Genomic DNA, 22,122 nt, shown 5'->3' with positions numbered 1-22,122 from the left:
CACCTACGCAGTGGGCTCTTACGGCGTCCCACACGCCGTCACATTCAGGATGTTGAAATAAACAAATACAAATAAAATTGTATGCCCTGGTTTATTAGTTGCTACTTCGCCTACACCTTTGATTATATCACACAACGCCTGCGACACGAATCTGTTCACGTGGGGCGACCTGACTATGTGGTCACACTTTACAATTAGGTAATTAGCATAAAAAGGACCGTAGTGGTCACTCATAAAATTATTTAAACAGTCCTCCCGACCGAGAGAAGCCCCGAGGAGTTAAGAGCGAAAGATTTAAGATGATTAAGATTTAACGGAATTACTTAGCAGTGCAGGCAAGCGGTGAGGTCCCCGGGGTGCTGATGCGTCTGCTCTCGGTCGGTGCTGGCGAAGGACTGGGGTGAGCTTAGGGCACTGCTAGCCTAACATGGCGTCTTCGCGCCGAACCAATTACCGTTATACCTATTTACGATTACGCGCCACAGGAAGCTACAGGTAAAACATGAAACACTCTTAATAATTATATTACACCTAATGCATGATAAAAACTATTAACTAAAATTACAATTTATTATTAATGATAACCAGTCCGGCTTCGGGGGACTTCAGTTCGCCTAGTGCATGTTCGGCACGTCTTTTCGTTGTTTATGCCTTAACTAAATATTAATTACTTAAAGTACATAAAACACTCCCGGCCGATCCGCCGTCACACGCCACTTGGGGAAAAAATAAGCAAAAAAGAATTACAATGTTTATCTCTAGTTAAAGGGGTGTGGTGCACTGCTGCTACAGCGCCCTCTTGACGTCCGTGGCCGCTATTCAAACACAACCACCCGACTACGTACCCAAGACGAGCGGCTGCCAGTACGGGAAGTGGGACGGAGGGTGAGGGGAAAGGTGGCGGAGGTTGACCAGGCTTCTGGGGCACAGGCCCGGTTGACATCAACCTAATGTAAATGGTTGTATTTATGTATTTGGTTGACAGAAAAAACCTAATATTTATTACAATTCAAGTCATATTTTTAAGTATGGATTTAATATCTAATGTTATTGACATAACTACCACACGATAAAAATGATATGTATATATATATATATATATATATATATATATACATACCTGAATTTCTTCTTTGCAAGCTCTAACTGCAACTTCAACTTCATTTATTACATCATCTTCAATGTTTTCATCTTCACCAAAGTCAATGTATGCTTCAGTAAGTGCCACAGCCTGGGAAAATTTTTTTTTGATCAAAGTACAGCGACAACAAAATTTTTTTTAAATTTATAGAATTCAATATATCTTATTTTACAAGTCTGTACATAAATATTGGATAAGACATGCTATACTAAAATACTATGACAGTGATTCCAACCTCCAGGCACATCCATCAGTAATAAAATTTACACATGCAATAAAACATATGTAAAGATAACTTAATTAAGCTTATGCCAAATACTAGACTGTACGAAATAACTAACACATTAATAGTAATGAGTTAATCCATCTATTAAATAGTAATTGAAAGAGTATACAGAAACATAAAAAACTACACTAAACAAAAATTTATATATATTTAGCTTTAAAATTTATGTATTATTTTCAAGAGGTTTTCCTTCTAATTTATAATTTGATAACCAAAGCATTGGGCTTAAGGCTTATTAGGCCCTCGGCTACGAGGATAAATTTCCGATGCTAACACATCTGTTGGTCGTTTCCAGAAACATAGGGCAAGAATGAGAAAAAAGTTCAACTGTTGCCTGTAGGATAGCGCTTCAGTCGCATGCCTATCAGCAAGGTTATTTTCTGCTGCCTCCATCGAACCTTTCCTCCTACCCACCTCCCACCCCTCCCGTTTCTTATCTTTCTATTTGACACCATTCTATCGTGTTCACAGCCGATTAGGGATTGTCCATTAATCACGTGAGGCTCTAAAGGGGGGGGGGGGGGGTGTCGGGAAAAATCACGAAATATCACAAGGGGGGAGGGGGGTGTAGAGAGATAACACGTGTATTTATTTTTTTCACGCGATTTCTACTAAACCGAAAAGCGACGCGTGACCTTGACTCGTCGTAGCCAGGCAACAATATCCCCGCCCGCCGCAACATGAACCACCCGGCTCGGCTTGCCAGTCGCCAGTAAGACTGATTTTGGCGCCGAATACATGCGTAAATCACATATAAGCCTTTCCTTTATTATTTTTATGCTAGTGAGAATAAACCTGCAACCTTAATGTGTGTCTGGACATTTTTATCACTGTGCTTAATTTTCCAGAATTAAATTAGATTATACCTATATTTAAAGATAATAATCTTAAATTTTTAAAAAATATTTTGTACCAAAAAAATACACGTGATTTATTGGGGGGGGGGGGGGGGGGGGTTAGTCTGAAACCTCACCACAAATCACTAGGGGGGAGGGGGGGTTAAAAATTTGCTAAAAAAACATCACATGATTAATGGATGACCCCTTATCAGAAATGACCTGGGCTCGCCCCCTCCCTGGTTTTCGCCCTCTCCGTTGTTGCCAAATTGCAAACGGAGCGATAGAGTTGGAGTGCAGTCTACAGCATTTTCGGGGTTCTGTCAAAATGCCAAAGTGGCGCAAAGGTGTTACAAAAGGGCGAAAACGTTCAAAACACTCTTTATTGACGTGACAACGTCTAATAAATCGATGAACGCCGGCTGCACGCACAAAAAAGTGTCCCGTAACGCACATTGTCCCATTACGCTTTGTCCCATTATGCTCATTGTACGCTTGCGCCGCATCTATCTCTCTTCCACTCGATTGGAACAACCATCAATTTGACTTTTCCGAGGCACATTAAACTTGAAACACTCCCATTCGTTTCCTACTTTTCCTATCATCGTCCTATCCTTAACAGAATAACACAGATTGGAAGAAGTTAAATAGCAAACATGTATAAAAGTTATAGTTAAAATAATCTCTTCGTTAAAGTAATAAACATATTTGAATGCAAATAAAAAAAAATTTATCAATTAAATTTTAGATTTCATTTCACTCCTTCTTTGTATCCATACAAAATAGTGATAATTAAATAAAAACGATTCAAGTTTATTCATAAAAGTATGCAATCATTTCATCAATGTTTTTTATGACGTTGTCACGTTAAACTATCATCCGTATACCGACTTTACAGACAACCAACTTTTTTTTATCAAGAAAATGAATAATGGTGTTAAAAGTAAGAAATATTTGGCAAATTTGGTACAGACATGAAGAGTGGAGAAACACGGGTGAGTTAAAGCAAACACCTAATATTAAAAACAGTTAGAAAATTGGGTAAAGTTCTCAGGAACATTGTAATTAAATATTTCTTAATGCCTAACGAAAAAGACACATTTCCGTAGAACAATCACATATCCAAAAATTAATTTATTTTCGACTAATAAGTAGGGCCATGAAGTTCGCGAAAAAATTTGAATGCCCATTAGACCGCAAAAAGGTATGCCCACGCCAACGATTTCCTCCTTGTGACTGGTGGCCACCTGTAAGAAAGAGAAGACAGCCCTATTTCACCGTGCCGTTCAGAACACGTTTTCTCCCGCACTGGATGGCTGTGATTCATGTACTAATAGTAAGCATGTGCTTGAACGAAACTGAACCAGTCACCAAACATAGACAATACTAGTGTTTTAACTCTCTGCTAGTCTCGAAATCTTTTCGCAGAAAATGCATGCTCTTATTAATAAGGAAGTGATGAAGATAAACTTAGTATTTCTGCCCTATTAAAATATAATTAATGAATGCTATTTTTAGATTTAAAAAAGATACCTGATATCATCATAGGGCTAATGATATAATAAGTTGCGAACCAGCATTCAAAATTTTTACGTTTTTAACGTAAGAATAAATCGTCCGTCCAGGTATGGCCATTTTGTTAATGCTTTGTCACTAACGCTAGCCTATACTGACGCCACGCAACATATTAACATTTGCGAGCGATATTTTGATTGCATTGACATTACGTTAATAAACTTTAACCCGCCACTCTTAAATATTATATTGAATAATTTCTTTTGCCTCTTTGAAGTGTTAAATGGCACAATCATACGAACATTCAAATACACAACTGACTTACAGATATTAATACTATAATAGATCTCAAGTTCTACCGGACAATTAATTAAATTTATGAGCTAGCAAACATTTGAAACGTAAATTTATTTGTACATTTGTAACGGTGTGCCCAGGAATTTTTATCGGGTGTGTTCTTCCAGATTTTTAAGAAAAACTGCATTTACACAAAAAATTAATTATTTCTTGAGTAAATACATAGAATAGTCTCAAATTTCATATTTTAACCTGGGCTATTGTTTAAATGTAATTTGTACGTAATTTTTCTTTCAATTAACTTAAGTAAGTTCACATTACAATATTAAAATACCTACAAAAAACCCCATAAAGATGTGTGTGTGTGTATATATATATATGTGTATGTATATATATATATATATATATATATATATATAAAATTAGTTAACGAATTTAGTACGCACTTTACAAACTTATTCCTAATAATTTGACGGCATTACAATAGAATAATTGCTGTATAATTTGATTGTAAGGGTGTTAGCAACTAAGGCCGGAATTACAATAGCCCTTCCATCCGTCATGTCAATTACGTGACCTGCACCCAATAAGTTGGACTGAAAATTGTCATTCACTCGTCCGTCTAAAGCTTGGTAACTTTATACTTTTGACGGGTGAACAGATGAAACTATAACCTCCTAATGTCTTCTAGGTGTTTGCATATAAAATATTATATTAAAATGTATTAAAGTTTAATTGTTTAGCTGATTCCAAAATCATTTCTTAGCTTACGTTTAGACACATTTCGAAAGCTCTTTATTGAAACAAAAATGGTCTAAGTCACGGAAGTATTATAATTATGTATGGTAACTCTGAAATGTGTAAATACATGCCCAAAAAAAACCACTCTGAGTTTAATGAGTTTCAAGTACTTACTTTACATAATTGTTTAAGTAATATAATTACATATGATAATTTTTTCCCCCCAAATTGTTAAGTTTTCTCAACAGTTGTCAGCATTGACATGGAGAAATATTAGGACGGACGAGCGGAGTGTTGTAAATCGCCAGCCGACCTCCATAGCGTAGTCGGATGCACACCAGCTTATGGTGGGAGAAGTTCTGGGTTCGAGTCCCGGGTAAGGCATGGGAGTAAAATTGAGACTTATTCAAAATTTACTCTTGTGATAAAATATGATGAAAAAGAATAATGAAATTGATATTTCTGGCTAAACAGATATCGCTCAAGGCCAAAATCCAAGCAGTGGAGTGAAGTCAAGTGAAGTTGTATATCGCTTGGCGGCTGACGGATGAACGGATGGCGCTCGGATGCAACGGGCTGTTGTAATTCAGGCTTTACAATTCAAGTGTAGCAGAACAGAATTAAATCTTTATATATAAAAATCTCGTGTCACAATGTTTGTCCGGGCTAATTTCCAAAACTACTGCATTGATTTTAATGAAATTTCGCACAAATATTTGTAACTTTGTCCAACTTTATACATAGGCTACATTTTATTTCAATTAATGACAGCGTTTTCCGAAAATCAGCTCCCACGGGTGGTTAAGCACTGGCAACAGTGGGTACTCCATCTCCATGACAACGGGATTTTGCATTGTTTATGCCTTCTGCGTCTTCATGGCAACGGGCATCTACTAGATCGATTTTTTTTCAATTCGAGGCATATTTATGTATAGATTTAATTATTATTTTATGTAAAATTATTTAAATTTAAAAATATATTTGTGCGAAATATCACTGACTGACGCATTACGATTGACTTGAAATCTTTCAACCGATTGAAACTTAGCATAGTTACTCATTTTGTGATGTATGTAGACGCTCACTAAGATATGATTTTCTGAAGGGAGTTTTGGGAGTTTTGGGGGTGTAAAATATCAAAATTCCAGTTTTTGGTAGAAAATCACCATGGCAACGGCTGTTGCTTTGTTGATGCTTCAGTCTTCTTTATGGCAACAACTAATTCACTGTTAGTGCAGTCCTCATCACCGTTGAAATTTTACGGGGACTTTAAATATCAAAAATTGCCCTTTTTTTCAATTTTATATCCTACAGACTTTAACTTGACAGTAATGTTCCTCATGTTATGCAGAATGACGTTTTCCGAAAATCAACTCCCAAGGGTGGTTAAGGCCGTCCCTGGTCCAGCGACTTGATAGGGAATTGTAGGTTAAAAAGTGTTTTCTACATCTTCTACAATTTTTCAGATAAAAATTTCGTACTTGGCTTGTTTGCTGCAGTTTTACAACAGTAATCATCTGTCAGATTAATATTGTAGAAAAAATATTGATAAGTATTTTATTTTACGTTTTTAAAATTAAGGAAAACCGAAAAAGTGGTCTAAAAAACAGGCTGTAAGATATACAAATATTTAGAGTCTGCAGAATTTTTCCTTTTAAAGTAAAGATAAAAAAAGTAAGCGGTGGCATACTGATAACTTTATTAGAACAAGAAATATTTAGTATTTTGCATTTTCAGCTATTTGTTCTGGCCGCGAGTAGGTTCACTTGCGCCTGTCTTGCACGCGGGAGCCTGCAGCCGGCTGCCGTGTTGCCATTACTTCGGACCCATCCTCGGCTAACGGAATCTGACCCCACCTCCTCCGTGCCAGTAAATAATCTGAATGGTGCGGAGTACTGTGTCAACGACGAGAAGAAAGCTAAGAACAGTGCTATCAATTCAGAGATGGATGGATGTGCTGCGAAAAGCGAAAGGTTTGAAGAGAAGGTGAACCCAAATTTTTTATAGTTTTAATTATTTCTTTCATTTACTGTAAAGTGTGTTTGGGCAAAAAATATTTTGTGACATAATGTGCTTTACAAAAACTTCCAATTTTTTTCAATTTGAAATGTAATCAAGTGACGCTTTGCAAACTAAACTATCCTGATTCAAGAAATGTGTTTATTTTTATGTAAGTATAAGTTAGGCAAAAAATCCTCAGCTTAAAAGTAAGAGTAAACAAACAGTTCTACGTGGAAAATTAGATTTGGTAAGCATGAAAACAAGTTAATTTTCAACCGACTTAAAAAAAGGAGGTTCTCAATTCGGTTGTATTGTTTTCATTCACATGAGTATTATACTGTCCAAGCCAAATTGTTAGTTACAATTAGCCAACTTTTAAATTAATTGCTGCTTATAAAAATATTGTGCCTTACAATTCAATATATATTATTTCAGTTCCTATGTGTAAGACTTTAAAAATTAACATGGCTACGTTGGGGAATTCAACCCATATTCAGCGGCAAACTTAATTTCTTAGCACCATTCGTTACTCCGTCAATAATTTTTACTTAATTCGTCTACCCTGAGAATCTGTGCACTAGCTCTGAGATAGCAAAAATTTGGACATAGTTTCTCTCTCTCTCCCCCCCCCCCCCCCCCATCCTTTTTTGTTGGAGTTCAAGACAATGTGAACCAAAAGTGGAAACTTGAAACTTGTACCTTAGATAGGTTAAATATATTTTACATATTTTGGAACAACTTAGATCCGCTGTGCGAAAAGTTTCATAATAGATTTCATACTTGCATGCTAAGGTTTACATTAAATAAAAGGCTCAGTAGATTAAGCAGCCAGTAGGTACATAAACCATTGTATTATTACATAACATTATAAGTTGTTCTGTTCTTCGAAGGAGAAAGAATAATTGTAAATTATTTTTAGACGACTTTCTGAATGTAACTTAAAGATAAATCCCTTTATCAGGCATTATTTTGTTTTTACTTAGAAAGCTACATTGCAGTAGCGGATCCAGAGGGGGGGCTAAGGGGCTCAAGCCCCCCCCCCCCCCCCAAAAGCATCTGGGTCCACTATTGTTTTAGTGTTTGCCTCGATAAAGCCTAGCCTCAGCTGGGTCAAGCCCCTCCCAAACCAAAATCCTGGATCCCCCACTGCTACATTGAATGAATCCACATAGCAATGAGACAACAGTTTGAAAATATTATTAGTTGCCTAAAAATGAGTATTTTATTTAATTTTAATATACCAATATTAGTCACAAAAAATGGAAAATCTATTGGGGTGTGCGGATATTCGTAAACACGAATAGTTGCGCAGTTATTTATGAACTATTCACATTCGGAAGTCGAATATCAAAGATTAAAATTGCCAATATTTACAGGCACATCTGTAGTTGCTGGTTGTTACTCAGGTGAAGCCAAACTTCTCTTTTTTTCATAAGACATTATAGTCGTCATTGCTTATTTGCTGATATACAGTAGGCTCTTAATCATACGACTCTTCACGATACCAGGTAAAAGCATCGTTATTGTCATTTGGACTAGTTTTGACCATCCCCGATCTAACCTAATAAAAACATTTTTTTTTTCTTGAATCCGTATTCAACCTTCTCTAGCACTAAAATAATACACTGTTATATCTAACTATTTATTTCCCTTAATAGATGGCTGTCTTAAGAAAAAAAAACTGATAACCTACAAGTAGATGTAGGACCTGAATTGATACCAAAACAATCCGTGACACGTGACCGTTCGTCTGGCAGCTAGCATCTACGAGAAAAATATCAGCATTCAAATAATTCAGGGTATATTTCACGCAATGTTACCTCACACACTGTGTGTACGGTAGTCCTCACCGCCGCTATGTGCCCAGTCGTATTGTGACGCTCCGCAAACACGGTTGCTTTTTTCGTTATGATAATAATACGTGGAAGTAAAAATGGCAGTTACAGTTATAGACTCTGGTTTATACCTACTGATTACTTTTTGGTAACCAATGAACGTTTTAAGATAAACACGTTTTAAATAGCGAAACTAAACAGATTTACATACAAACACATTTATAGGTAAATATACGCGTTACAAGATGATAACACCATCTCTTAGCACTCGCCGCCCACGACCGTGCTACCACATTCGTGAAATGTCAGCCTTCACTTGACACTCCTGGAAAGAGATCTACAGAACTATCAGGAGATTGCCGCTACTTTCGGGCAGCTGGAGGAATGTCTGCCTCAAGTGGTGTGGGTATGTACGTGTGAGGACGCCCAGTGACAACACGAAACGAAGCGCTGAATCTCAACAGTGGGCCGTAGACCTTGGGTAGCTAACACAAGCTGGCTGGTAGTATAGTTCTCTTGAAGAGGATCTCAACATGCGGCACCCATGAGTGCAACAAGTTATTTTCCAAGCTACTTCCTTCAAATTTTACAAATTCTCAACTCTCCCCCCCCCCCCCCCCCCCCCCAAATTCCGTTATTCATTACGGGCATGGAATTTGGATTTTAATTTTAATTTTAAAAAGTACAAACTGCACTTTATAATATTTATATCTGAGAAATGTGCATATTAATGATGTTTACATTGCTTCAATAGGTTAATAAACATGGTACAATTTTCACTTTGTCTGCAAAAGTTAATATAGTATTACTATTTTCTCTACATGTGTTCTGTATTGTTGTGAAAACGTAAGATAATTTTTCGACCTTGAAATTATTCGCAATAAATTTAAAAAAAATTCCTGTTCGATTCAAAATTTTCGACCACCAAAATACACTATTCGCACAACCCTATAATGTGATAAGATTTGTGTAGTGAAATATGTGTACATGTGATTTGCATAAGTTTTCTTAACGCTACTACTACGATGGTTTTTTTTTTTTTAAATTTAGTTTCGGCAAAGACAACTTTCCAAGAAAATGATAGAGAATGGAAAAAAAACTAGCTATTGCCATAGGGAACGTAGAAAATGATACACCACATATTAGTGTCATAGGGGACGGCGGCTGGAATAAAAGGACTGACTGACATTATTTCAATTTAAGTGGAGTGGTGAGTTATCTTCCTGTTTACACCAATGCTTACTCTATAGTCTGTTGTTCATAAAATAAAATATTTCAGTACTTATAACATCCAGTCAAAATGTGCATATTAACTTCTTTTTTTCTTTTGAAGAATTGCATTATCAGAGCCGAAACAAACCGACTCTTGTACCTGGGAGTGAAAAGGAAGTATTGCTTCGCATGCGAATTTGCAAGACTCAAAGACAAAAAGGTGAATGAACATCTTTTCTTTAAAAAATATAGTGGTCCAAGCACTGTAATGGAACAAACTATAATAGTAGAAGGGTTCTGTGGGAGTGTTGAGAAGCACTTGTAAAAATACTTACTTTGGTGACGGAGATTCAGTGTTTACTCTAGAATAAAGCAGCGAGTTCCTTACGGAAGGGAAGTCATAAAAATTGAGTGTGCAAACCACATTGTAAAAAAACCATTTTCACAAATTTTCCAGAAACATGTCATTTCCACCATCTGCGCGTCGGTTGCTTGAATCAAGAATAGTAACATTAAAATCCGGCGCGGCGCTAGAAAAGCAATCGAAATTGCTGGAACAACTCTTGTTGGTACATCTATCGTTCGATTGAAACTTGACATAAAAAATGGTCCTCATCATGTATTCGGTTGTCACGAAAACTGCCGTGTAGAATACTGAAAAAGAAAAAAAAATACCAATGACAATTTTGTGACATTTGTGAATGAGTCGGGGATTATGGAAGCTATTGAAAAGGCTCTTGATCCTATGGTAATGAAATCTGATAGACCCGTACTTAACAAAACTAAAAATCAGGTTGAGCGATATATGAGTATGTTAGCTAAGTTTTCAGATGGAAAACGGGTAAACTTTGCTAAAAGAGGCTCTTATCACGCTCGTTGTATGGGAGCTGGACTGGCCCATGTCAGAGGTCCTAGGTGGCACTTCATCCCATGGAAAAACAAATTTGGTCGAAGCCCAGGAAAATACTTCCAAACAGTTTTAAAAATTAGCTGTCTCCAGCATGAAGATGGCCCTCCAAATAAAAAGAGACGACCAAACAACACTCCTGGTCCTGACTTGGAGTATGGTCCAAGTGCTGAAGACATTTTGTGTCCTGAAGACGTGTTGAGTCCTGAAGAACTTGATACAAAGATGAAGTTTATCCTCGAAAACCTGAATCGGGATGCAACAACATTAAAAAATATTCATGAGTTGGAAAGAAGGAAGTACTGTTGGTCAACACGAGAACACTAAATGGAGGGATGCTTCTATGAACAGACTTACAGCATATAGTTTTGGTTTTGTGGTAAAAAGAACACATACATCCTGTCACTGTGTAGTAAAATTAATTTTGTATCACAGGGAGATAAATTCCAAAGCCGTTCAGTTTGGACGAGTTAACGAAAATCTGGCTAAGAATATGTATTCCAAACTAAAAAATGTCGAAGTCGAAGATTGTGGCTTTTTTTTCGTACACCCAAGCTTTTCATTTCTCGGAATATCTCCAGATGTACTAGTGGCAGACGATGGTTTGCTGGAAGTTAAATGCTTATTTTCAGCTGGGGACGATAAATGAAAGGACTATATTTCAAAAAAGAAAAAAAAAAAACGTTTATCGAAGAAAAACTTGGAGATTTGCGTCTAAAGAAAACCCACTTTTTTTTATACCAGATTCAAGGTCAACTTGGCGTCTGCAATAAAAATTATTACCACTTTGTAGTTGATACGAAAAATGATTTCCATGTTGAAAGATTTGTTCGACAAAGAAATTTGGGAAAAACTCATGCTGTCAAAGCTACAACAGTTTTTTGCGGAGTGCTTACTTCCAGAGATAGCAGACACATTAAATACCCGAAGACTAAAAATGTGCGAGAGCCTGACTTTGTAAAAGAAGCTCAAAAATCACTAAAGAAAAACATAAAACAGATTACTTCAGTTTTGGTTTCCTAAATGTTATGCATGTTTTCTTCTGTTTTTGACATAGTCCTAATATAACAGTGTATATAATATTATGATATTTTGATTGTAAAAGCAAATACAATTTTTTTTTAGAATTTGGGTTATCAAACACATATTTTATGTTTATTTGTAGATTAAATTCGAACTTATTATAAATTTATATAGACACCTCTTTTACTAAAGTAATATTATGTGTATCGTAGCAGTGAAAGTGCTTCAAAGACTATAATTTCTCTGTTTAAAAACGTATGTCAACATGTTCATTTCAATCTTTAATGTTATGCTAAATTATATGTAATTAATATATTTATTTAAATAGTACACATATTGTATCAATTTTTTAATGGTGTCTTTCAACGGTATCATTAATGTACATACATAAAAACTATCTTTGTGAACTCTCTGTAAAATTACACAAAAAAAAACTCTGGCCAGAGTAGCATTGTTTGATACAGCATTAAATTTTGTATAGTGTTTGTTCCTGTACATTTCAGGAAGTATTTAAGACAATACTTTATTAAAGTATTTAGTACAATTAAAAAAAAGTTATTTCTTATCGAGTGAAAGGTTTTTTAATCGATTAGAGTTATAAGACTGGGAATTATGTTTTTATTGTTTTCGGTTTATGCTGGAAATTAGACCACAAAATCATACCCGGGCCGAGATTATACATCAGAATCTCTCGCTATAAGCCACTCTTCAAATAGTAACTAAATCCCAAATAAATAAATTGTTTCAGCGAATAAATTGTAGTTGACAACTGTTTAATTGAAAAGGTATGTAAAATAGCACGCGCACAGCATGTGAAGGCCGTGGATCCCGGCGGAGCTGGTGTCTGGCCGCGAGGAAACATATCGGGTGGCAGGGAGGCAGATAACCAAGGCACTGCGACAGCAGCCAGCGCGCGACTGACGACTTGGCAACCCCGCGCGCGGAGTAAGCCTCGCCGCAGCCGAGCGCTGCACATTCGCGACATCCGCGCGCTCTACCGGATAACGACTGACAGGACTGGCTCTTGTATCCCGTTAAGCCCGGGCAACAGTGGGACAGCGGGATTTTGCATTGTTTATGCCTTCTGCGTCTCCATGACAACGAGCATTGCTTTGATTTTTTTTCCATTCGAGGTGCGACAGTAGCGTACCCACAAGGAGGGGCATGTATAATGAGCGGCACAAGAGTGATCTGCCTGTAGACTGCCGTAGCGAAGTACGGGTACATCAGTTGTACGTTGCGTGCTTGAGAATCGGGAAACCATCGGTGCTACTCGTTTTCTCTCCGGTACATTACAAAGCATTGTAATAAATTTTTGTCGAAATTAATTGCATTTTATTTGATTTATTATTACTGTAAATGGGATATTTAGTCTCATTTTTCCCCCATTAGTATAGCCGTGCGAAGCTGGGTCGGGCAGCTAGTATAATATATATTAAATTATATTGTTCTTTTACAATATTCGCTAAAAACACCTACACATTAAGTTGAGGCCATTAAGCTACTGACTCAAACACAACTTCACACCACGTTGCACTCAACGAGGTCCCTTTCATCTGAGGCGAGAAATTTACATTTCAGCTTTTCATTGTTTGTAACAGTCGTTTAAAATTACACACCTTGCGATAATCAAACTTTCTTCTTCGTGTTATACGTACAGATGTACAGTATTTAAATGAAAGTACCTGACTTGACAAAACCAACGACCTAAGAACGTCCGATCCCTCCCCCCCTCCAACGTTTTAATAGTTTTATAGAGTTTTGTATGAAATTAGGTCGCAATCACTACTGTTACTCAATGCCCAATTCTACTAAGCAAATCTTAAACATAATAAAAGTAGAATTGAACTGATTATTCCATAGACCAATCAATGCCTTTTGAGAATTTAGACTGACTTATCATGAACCAACCACTGCAATTCAAATTTGTTTACGTTTACTTACCAATTGGGCTGCTTGGTGACGTTATTTCTCTCGTTGCTCTGTGTTTAGAAATTGAGCTCGAATGACATGAGTGTTCATAATTTTTTTGCCTTATTTTGGGGGTTGGGGGGGGGGGGGGGGGGTTGACCCCCCCCCCCCCCCTTGTGTATGCCTATGGATCATCGTATCTCGCCACGATAGATAGGAAAAACCTGAATGTAATTTCGGTTAAACGTAAATACTGAATTTAAGAATACATGGTATTTTTTATTTGTGTTTAATTAAAATGTTAGTTTCAAAATAATTTTATTATTTTGTATTCCTATTTATGATTCTGCCAAAAGTAAATGTCAGCTATTCATGGGTTGTGTACATCATGACAAATATTTTTTTTTTCACTCATTGATATTTTATCTTTTTGCAACTAATGTGCATAGTGCATTTCACTAGACACCAAAACCAGTGAGTGGTATTGTGTTACAGTGTAACAAAATAAGTAATAAGATAATAAAAATTTTTAAAAGTGTGTGTGGATGTATTATCATATTAAGATAAATGTAGGGCTAATGAATTTTGTCTTTAATGTTCTACAAGTTATGTTTGTATAATTCTGTAGTTTTTGTTACAGTATTAAGAAATTATATAAAAAAAGTGTCGCTCTTCGAGTTCAGTGTTTTGAAATTTCGTTTGTGCCACTTCAATACATATATTATTTCTGGTAGTATAGCAATTATGATGAATAGTTTATATGCATTGAAGTGTTAAAATTACAATCATGCTGCTAAATTATTTATGTTTTAGCCAAACTAGCGTGTACTAATTTCAAATTAAATTGTGAAATTCCCTTGTAATAATTAGCCTGTGTGTTGCTTGGGTCATACCTCCAATAAATAACTTTTCCGTGGAGAATATGAAATTTTATGCTAGGTTATTTCATTTTTTCGCTATTGCTTTACTGCATCATTTTTAACCAACGTTCAAAACTTATTTTCATGGCAATACAAATGTGAAAACATACAGTATTTCTCATGCTATTCGTTTATTGCTATGATGGTTTATGTCAGCAACTTTGCGTGAAATTGCAAATATTTTCTTTATTCCTAAATGTTACTGTCCAATTTTTGCTTTCCTGACAATAGGTAAGGAAGTAATTTCTCAATAGTGTAGCTGTGTGCCTACATGAGGGCTGTTTAATATAATTATGTTAATATAAAATATGTAAATATATGTAACTATAAAAATATTAGTTCAGTTATAACCAGTTATTTTTGTGTTTTGCACGAGTGTTCCTAGAGAATTCCTTTCGTTCTGGTACTTTTAAATGGTTTCAACCAAAAGTTTGCAGTAAATGTTATTGAGTACAATTTAAAACATGTTTTCAATTTAATGATAGGCCGATTCAAGTATTTATTTATATATATTTTAATTTCTCTTTAATATTTTTTCAAACAAAGGCATTTTTTAAATTTTACATTAATGTTACCTAAGTTCAACTCGTTAAACAGAAACAATTTTTGACTTGTTTTCATTATTATCATTAGTATATTACTACATACAACTTGTCATACATTTTAACACACCTTGCACCAAACCCTATGCCTAAGCGTTTTTCAGTTATATTTTTTCCACTCACCCAGTTGGTAATATTCCTCTAAAAATTAGCAACAATGTTTCGGTGGGATGTGACGTAATACGTTAATGGCATAAGCCAAGAACTTTGTTATATCTTTGTCCTATTAATTTAGTACTACATATTTTAATATTTGTTCGAATGAAAGTCATTAATAATTTTCTTTTTACACAAATACGTTACATTGACTTCCTATACGTCCCCAATTCCTCCCTCTCCCATCGCCGTATTTAACGTTTTTCATAAACAAACCTTAAGCGCAATGTATTCAATAAAGAACAAACTTATTTCATGCATTGCCAAAGATAAAATTTACTGCAAATATTTTTTGCATTAAGATTTTTAATATTGTATCTCACTTTGAAAATGGTGCAGAGAATGACTCGAGTCAGTCGAAAATCTACAAAAGAAAAAGGTCCTTTCACAGTGCCTCACTATAATTAAACTGCTTAGTCAGGGTAGCTACACATTTTCAGATATGAAATTCCCTGACTTTTCCAGGTTTTCCAGTCTAAATGAAAATTTTTCCAGGCCATTAAAATAATAATTGTACTCGGTAGCATAAGGCGGAAAGTGTGGATATGGCATTTTTATCTCACACATATTGAACTGTTAATATATGTCTTTTGTAATTGATCAAAATCTTTATGTCCCTGACAAGCTGTTGTCAGTATATAGGGAAATACTCCATGTGGGATTGCTTTAAGATATCTGGAAATGCACAAGTTTTTTCTTCAACAGTAAGTGTCGAGACTAACTACACTTAAGGGATAATAAATTTAATATAATCTGTTAATGTACCTAAACATGGATTTTTTTTAAAACTATGTATAAATGTAGTGAAATATGTACTACTAAAAAAAAAAACAACTCACTTTTCAGAGAACTGGGATAGCTTTTCAGTTTCAAAAAGCAGAGGCATAAATTTAGGGCTATCGTGGAAAACCACTTTCTTATATCAGATCACACACTGTAAGGCCTAGGTCCATATTGTTTACAAATGTCAGAGAAATTGTATCACATGTTTACTGCTTGTGATGTTTGTTATATTACATATTAATTCTCAGAGAAAGTAATGTCAGTTTTCTTAAAAAAAACAAACCTTTTCTACAAAATTGAGACTTTTTTGATTTCCATGTTTGTTTCGTTTCAAGTTTGAAATTAACGTCGCCTTAAAAGCATTCCAAAACTTTCGTACATACAATGTTTATTTATTTAAATATATATATGTATTTAAAGTCAATGCTATTGGAATCAAGGCAAAACACACATACTATCGTATTTAAGGTGGTGGTTACTAATTTGATAACGAACTACGCAGTAAAGCGCTCAAAGTTTCCTCTTCATGCTGTTAACCAATGTAAACAATGGAAAATGGTTTTCATATTACTGTTTCTACAAAAAAATTGAAAACCACACACTATAATTTAACAAACTACAATTCACACACACACTCCAAACCAAAGGTAAGCCCGTAGGCCTTTATTTTCATTTATCCGTAATCCATAGCACAAAACTGTAAAAGTCTCATGAAAACAAAGCAAATTCAGCCATCATAACCGTTTTTTTCCGCTCTGCCACGATCGACTAATCGAAATCGCGGGAAGTATCGATCATGGTCAGTATCGATCGCGTTGCACAGCACAACAGATCGTCATGCGAAGTACGTAAAGCGTTTATTCATTTATTTATTTATTTGTTAGTTTTTATGTCGGTGACGTATTAAATTTGAACTGCAGTTGGGCGAAAATGTATTTGGTAAATTTTACAAGAATGTAACAATTCTATGCAAATTCCAGTATGTTTCTTAATTTCCCTGACTTTTCCAGGCTCCATGAAATTCCCTGACTTTTCCCGGTTTTCCAGGTTTTCCCTGACCGTAGCAACCCTGTAAGTACACCTTGTATTGAATGCCTTACACTTGTAGTATAACTAATTAATGTCATTTTGGATGTTATTATATTACCGAAGTAACTAATAAATCCATTTATTTATCTCCATATCTTGGCTGGACCGCTCATATAACTGGACGCCTGGGCGTTTGCCCCTTTCGATCCTCCCCTCCAGACGGCCCATTACAAACAGGTGTAATTAATATCGGAATGGCAAAAACTACTACATATCGCAATATTTTTTAATGAACATAAGCCCCTATATGTGTATTTTTAGAAAATATTACAATAATAAATCTTAAAAAGCCTGTAAGCAAGTAAAAGCGTCCATAAAATTGTTTAAGCAAAATTAAATTATTTTCTTTTGTATCTTTTTTTGTTGATAAACATAAATCGATAACGAATGCAATGACTGATACAAAAAATTTGCTTGATGTTCATTTATTAAATTTGTTGGTGTAATGTGTAAGTTTTCAGGATACCATACATCGTTGACTTCTTAATTAGTGTATTGCGGCCTCTTCTCGTCACTCAATACGACCTCCCTCAAGATTTATAAAAATTATTTTAGCCACACAACACTCTGTGCCCAATATCGCTCGGAACTGCCACTCGCTTGAGCAGTCTAGCCTTCCACTGCGCGTGGCTGAGCATTCCTGCCAGAAGGACATCTGGCAACGCTGTTCTGGGCCCTTCCTGCTCCCCCCCCCCCCCGCCTACCTCCCCCACGTGCAGAAAGAAGACCGCGTGATCCACCGCCGATAACATGTCAAACAACACCTAGGCTCCATTCACACAACCTTGGAGAGGTGTAGGGGGAAAATACGTGGCGGGTCCAAGCAGTTTGCCTCTTTGCCGCGAGAGCGCTGCACTGTACGGCCTTTGAATATTACACCTGTTTGAAAAATGCAAGCCTTTGTCTTAGCTGCTCCAGCAAGAAAGCTACGCAATTAAACTTCAACATCGTTGAAGATATACATCATTTAAATATTTAAAAATGCACCTGTGATAAAATGTTTCTACCTTTTTGATACAAACTCATTTTAATTTAGTGTTGAAAGTTGCTAGAGTGCTACTTGAAAAAATGTATTTTCATTTGAATTTAAAACTCAATATTTTAAACTTTTGAAGCACCGTTTTAAGAATCTTTTTGCATCAGGGCAGTCTTTATACTTTATTGTTTTGTAAAAACAAGTTACTTGAAAAAAATGTTGCACTTGCTTCATGCTGGAGGTGCTGCAAAACATGATACAATTTTTAATTCAAATATTCAAAACTTCATTAATAAATTTTTTATTTTTTTACAGGAACTCATATTTGTAATGTAATGAACAATTTCATGAAAGGAAATCTTTATCTGAGCAATTTTAATTTAGGGATCAATACCCCTTAATGAGAGTGCAGCTCCAGATGATGCCATACTATTTGGAAAAGTTCTAAATTAATATGGAAAGATGCAAAATAACAACTAGCGATTCCAAAATCGATATAAATAAAAATGTAAATGTTCATTTGTTCAAAATCTTAAATCTCAGGAAGTTCTTCACTGACTGCTTTGAAATTTTGACACAACGTTGCATTTAAATAAACACATGTTTTTATATACCTATGTCACACCTGTGACAAGTAAAAATATAGATTAAAATATAGACAGGTAAAAACACAGATTTGTGATATTTTCATTGCTACAGTGACATGTAGAAATATATGTAGACAACTGAACTTGAATCTTTTTGAGGGTAAATATTATTTAAAGCATTCATAATGAGCTCAACTAGGTGTTACAAATTGAATTTTACTAAAATTATTGTATCATACATGCAGTCAACACACACCCAGCTATATGCACGATATTTGTCGTACAAAATGCTGATAAACACACAATATTTCTGACATGTAATCAATTTTCTCTGTTTCCGTAATAAATAAATATCACTGTGATCCCACAACTAGAGGTATAGATCACCAACAAATACGTAAAATCTGTAATACTTGGCAGCACTACAATGATACAATGAAATTATTTCTTGTCTTCTGGTTTGTTGAACTGATGCTAAATTTGTAGTGAGTGTAACTGAATTAACACAAGGGGAAAAAAAAGAACTAGATATTCATTTATTTAAAATATTTTATTGCAATCTCTCAGAGAGTGTAGCTCTATTTTGAGAATCCTTAATATTATTATAAATGCGAATGTGAGTTTGTTTGTTACGCTTTCACGCGGAAACTACTCAACCGATCATCGTGAAATTTTGTGCGCATATTTTGAAGGGCATAGAAATGGACACAAGACACTTTTTATAAATTAAAAAAAAATTTTGAAGGGCAAAAAAAATTGATATTTTTATGATGTATGATCGTCCAACTGAGAGTTTGAGTAAGTTGAATGAAATTTAATGCCATCTGGTGTTTCAATAAGTAAATTAAATAATTCACCAATCTAATACTGTAACACCAGCGGTCAATTCACTATTCAATTTTATTTTACTGTCACCGCCAAGCAATACTTAAACTTTTTTTAATTTTTGAGGTTAGGAGTCTGTTTATTTTCTTCGGTCATGGTTGTTTGGATGTAGATGCTGAAGGTTATATTTTACTTTTAAGAGAATTTTGTAATTTAGTAGAAAATGATGTGGATCTTATTACCCACGTTTTCCCGGACTAGCAACAAAATATGAATAGTGATCAGTGGTTGTGTCCAAGAGCAATATTGGCGCCAAAAAATTATATCGTTAATAAAATCAACACTTATATTTTAAAAGAGGTGTAAGGGGAAATGAAGGAGTATTTGTCAATTGATACAATCATCACTTGAACTTCAGGTGTACCCTTACATAAACTTCAAATGGAACTAAATGTACAAGTCATGCTTATGCGAAATCTAGATGCTCCTCGACTATGTAATGGAACAAGGCTTCGAATCATACATTGGGGCAGAATATACTTGGTGCCACGATTTTAACAGGTGTCGGTAAAGGGTAAAGTGTTATCATACCTCGAATTCCAATTATCCCCACTGATCTACAGTTCCAATTAAAAAAAATTCAGTTTCCCGTCAGGCTTAGTTTTGCTGTTACCATCAACAAAGCGCAAGGGCAAACATTGCAGGTAGCAGGGGTGCATTTGGAAAAGCAGTGCTTTTCCCATGGCCAACTATATTTAGCCTGTTCGTGTGTGTCCAATGCCCGAAATCTACACGTTTGCACCGGACAGAAAAACTTATAACATAGTATACATGAGCTTCCTAGAATAATACTCTGATTTAAGCTCTTTTAAAGAAAAATTAATTTATTATACGTTAATACTTTGAACTCTTTAAAATGTTATTATTTAAAATTATTTATTTTTTGTAATAGTGAAACATATTTCAATAAAGCATGTTTTCAGTTTTTTAAGCTAAATTGTATGTTTGAATTTTTAAATACTGAAGATCCCAATCATGCAATAAAAAAACCAATTACCCTATAATTTTTTTTTGCAATGATCTTTGATACTTATTTAAGGATTCAACGTGAGCGAACCCACGAGTAAAAGATAGTTTGTATATAGGTCTTCAGCTGGAGTCACAATGCTACAAAGGACACGACATGACAAATCTGATCAGACGTCATACATCATTCCAGCACGACAGAGTTAATAGCGTAGGATCACAAAACTACGACAACATTAACACAACAAACTCTAATATGGCTGTCAGCAGATACTTCCATGCCAAATTCATCCATTAAATGCTGTATAGAATGTGCTAAAAAAATGTAAGCCCTATAGAAAGCTTTTAATAACAGTTTTAGTGCACAACATTTGTCTCTGGCACAGATGTCAGATAAGGTTTATTTTTGATACTTACTCTTCAAAAAAAAAAACAGAAAGAAACTGCTATTTCTGTTTTTTTTTCTTTTCTTTTCTTTCTTCCCTTTCTGATTTCTGTAGTCCTTCAACCCAACATCATACAGAATACCATGAGCCTGAACTTTATTAATTAACAGTTCTTCGCTGAACTGGTTCATTCTTAAATTAAATATTGAATAAATGTTGAATAATAACATTGACCATAACAAAATTACATTTGTTTATATAAACAGTTGAAGGCACCACACTGCTGTTTTTCAACATAAAGATTTATTAAGTAGATAAATAATTTTGAGGTTTAGTTTTGTAAGGTTACCATTTTGCTTTCCATCGTGCAGCACAACATGATAAAATGAGACATAGAATCTACTTCTTGCGGGCAGTCGGGCGCGTATTTTGCCACGTTGATGTCACTGCAACCTTGTACTCCATTAGGTACTGAGTGTGTCAGGCCTGTCATGTTGTGTGCGTCGTGGCCTTGTGACTCCAGCTTAAGTAGCAATTATCTAAAGACAATTCCTTAAGGGGCCCGCCTCGTCAGGGGTGTAGGTGTGTTAGTGAGGCGGGATGATAAGCGCGACGCTCACTGGTGCTTCCAGCGCGGTATAGCCTCTAAGCGCAAGTCTCTGAACTGGCGCGCATTCGTCTCGTCGTCACAGGATAACTGTGAAATTTGAGCGGTGACCGTAACATTATATGGCGGAGAAATGAAGATAAAGGTGTTATGCAAGCCCCTTAAGTGCTTTCAAGAATCTGTACTGATTGTTTTATGCCTAAAAATTACTCTGAAAACACGCGTTTTAGGCATTTTAACGCTTCTAAAAATACAGTTTAAAAACTTAATCCGAAATTAAAAGTACTTTTCGGCCCTCAGCGAACTCTTAAATGCTATTTGTAAATAGGCCCCACTCGGATATCTTGAGTAGTTTTGAAATCGCGTTGTTTTTCCTGAAGCTCTGCACACCGTATGTGTGCCCAGGTAGGCGGGACCCTTAAGAGAGAGAGAATTGCACTTTAGGCTACATGTACATACA

At 35.5% G+C, this 22,122-nt stretch overlaps 1 protein-coding gene across 5 annotated transcripts in view; it reads right to left on the bottom strand.

Moving 5' to 3' along the window:
* LOC134535139 (tRNA modification GTPase GTPBP3, mitochondrial) overlaps nucleotides 1–22,122 on the bottom strand; it is a 51,947-nt gene that overhangs the window by 6,000 nt on the left and 23,825 nt on the right. For 3 of the 5 annotated variants that reach the window (XM_063374091.1, XM_063374121.1, XM_063374111.1), the window contains one exon: nucleotides 1,121–1,231. The exons of 1 other annotated variant lie outside the window; for it this stretch is intronic. In XM_063374091.1, the coding sequence (XP_063230161.1) occupies nucleotides 1,121–1,231 (111 nt within the window). Of the gene's footprint in view, nucleotides 1–1,120; nucleotides 1,232–20,578; nucleotides 22,080–22,122 lie in introns of those variants that run through there. One more of the 5 variants, XM_063374131.1, reaches the window with a different exon arrangement.

Source organism: Bacillus rossius, chromosome 1 (assembly GCF_032445375.1).
Source record: "Bacillus rossius redtenbacheri isolate Brsri chromosome 1, Brsri_v3, whole genome shotgun sequence".
NCBI classification, from domain to species: Eukaryota; Metazoa; Arthropoda; class Insecta; order Phasmatodea; family Bacillidae; genus Bacillus; species Bacillus rossius.
This window is presented reverse-complemented; position numbering and strand designations above follow the sequence as displayed.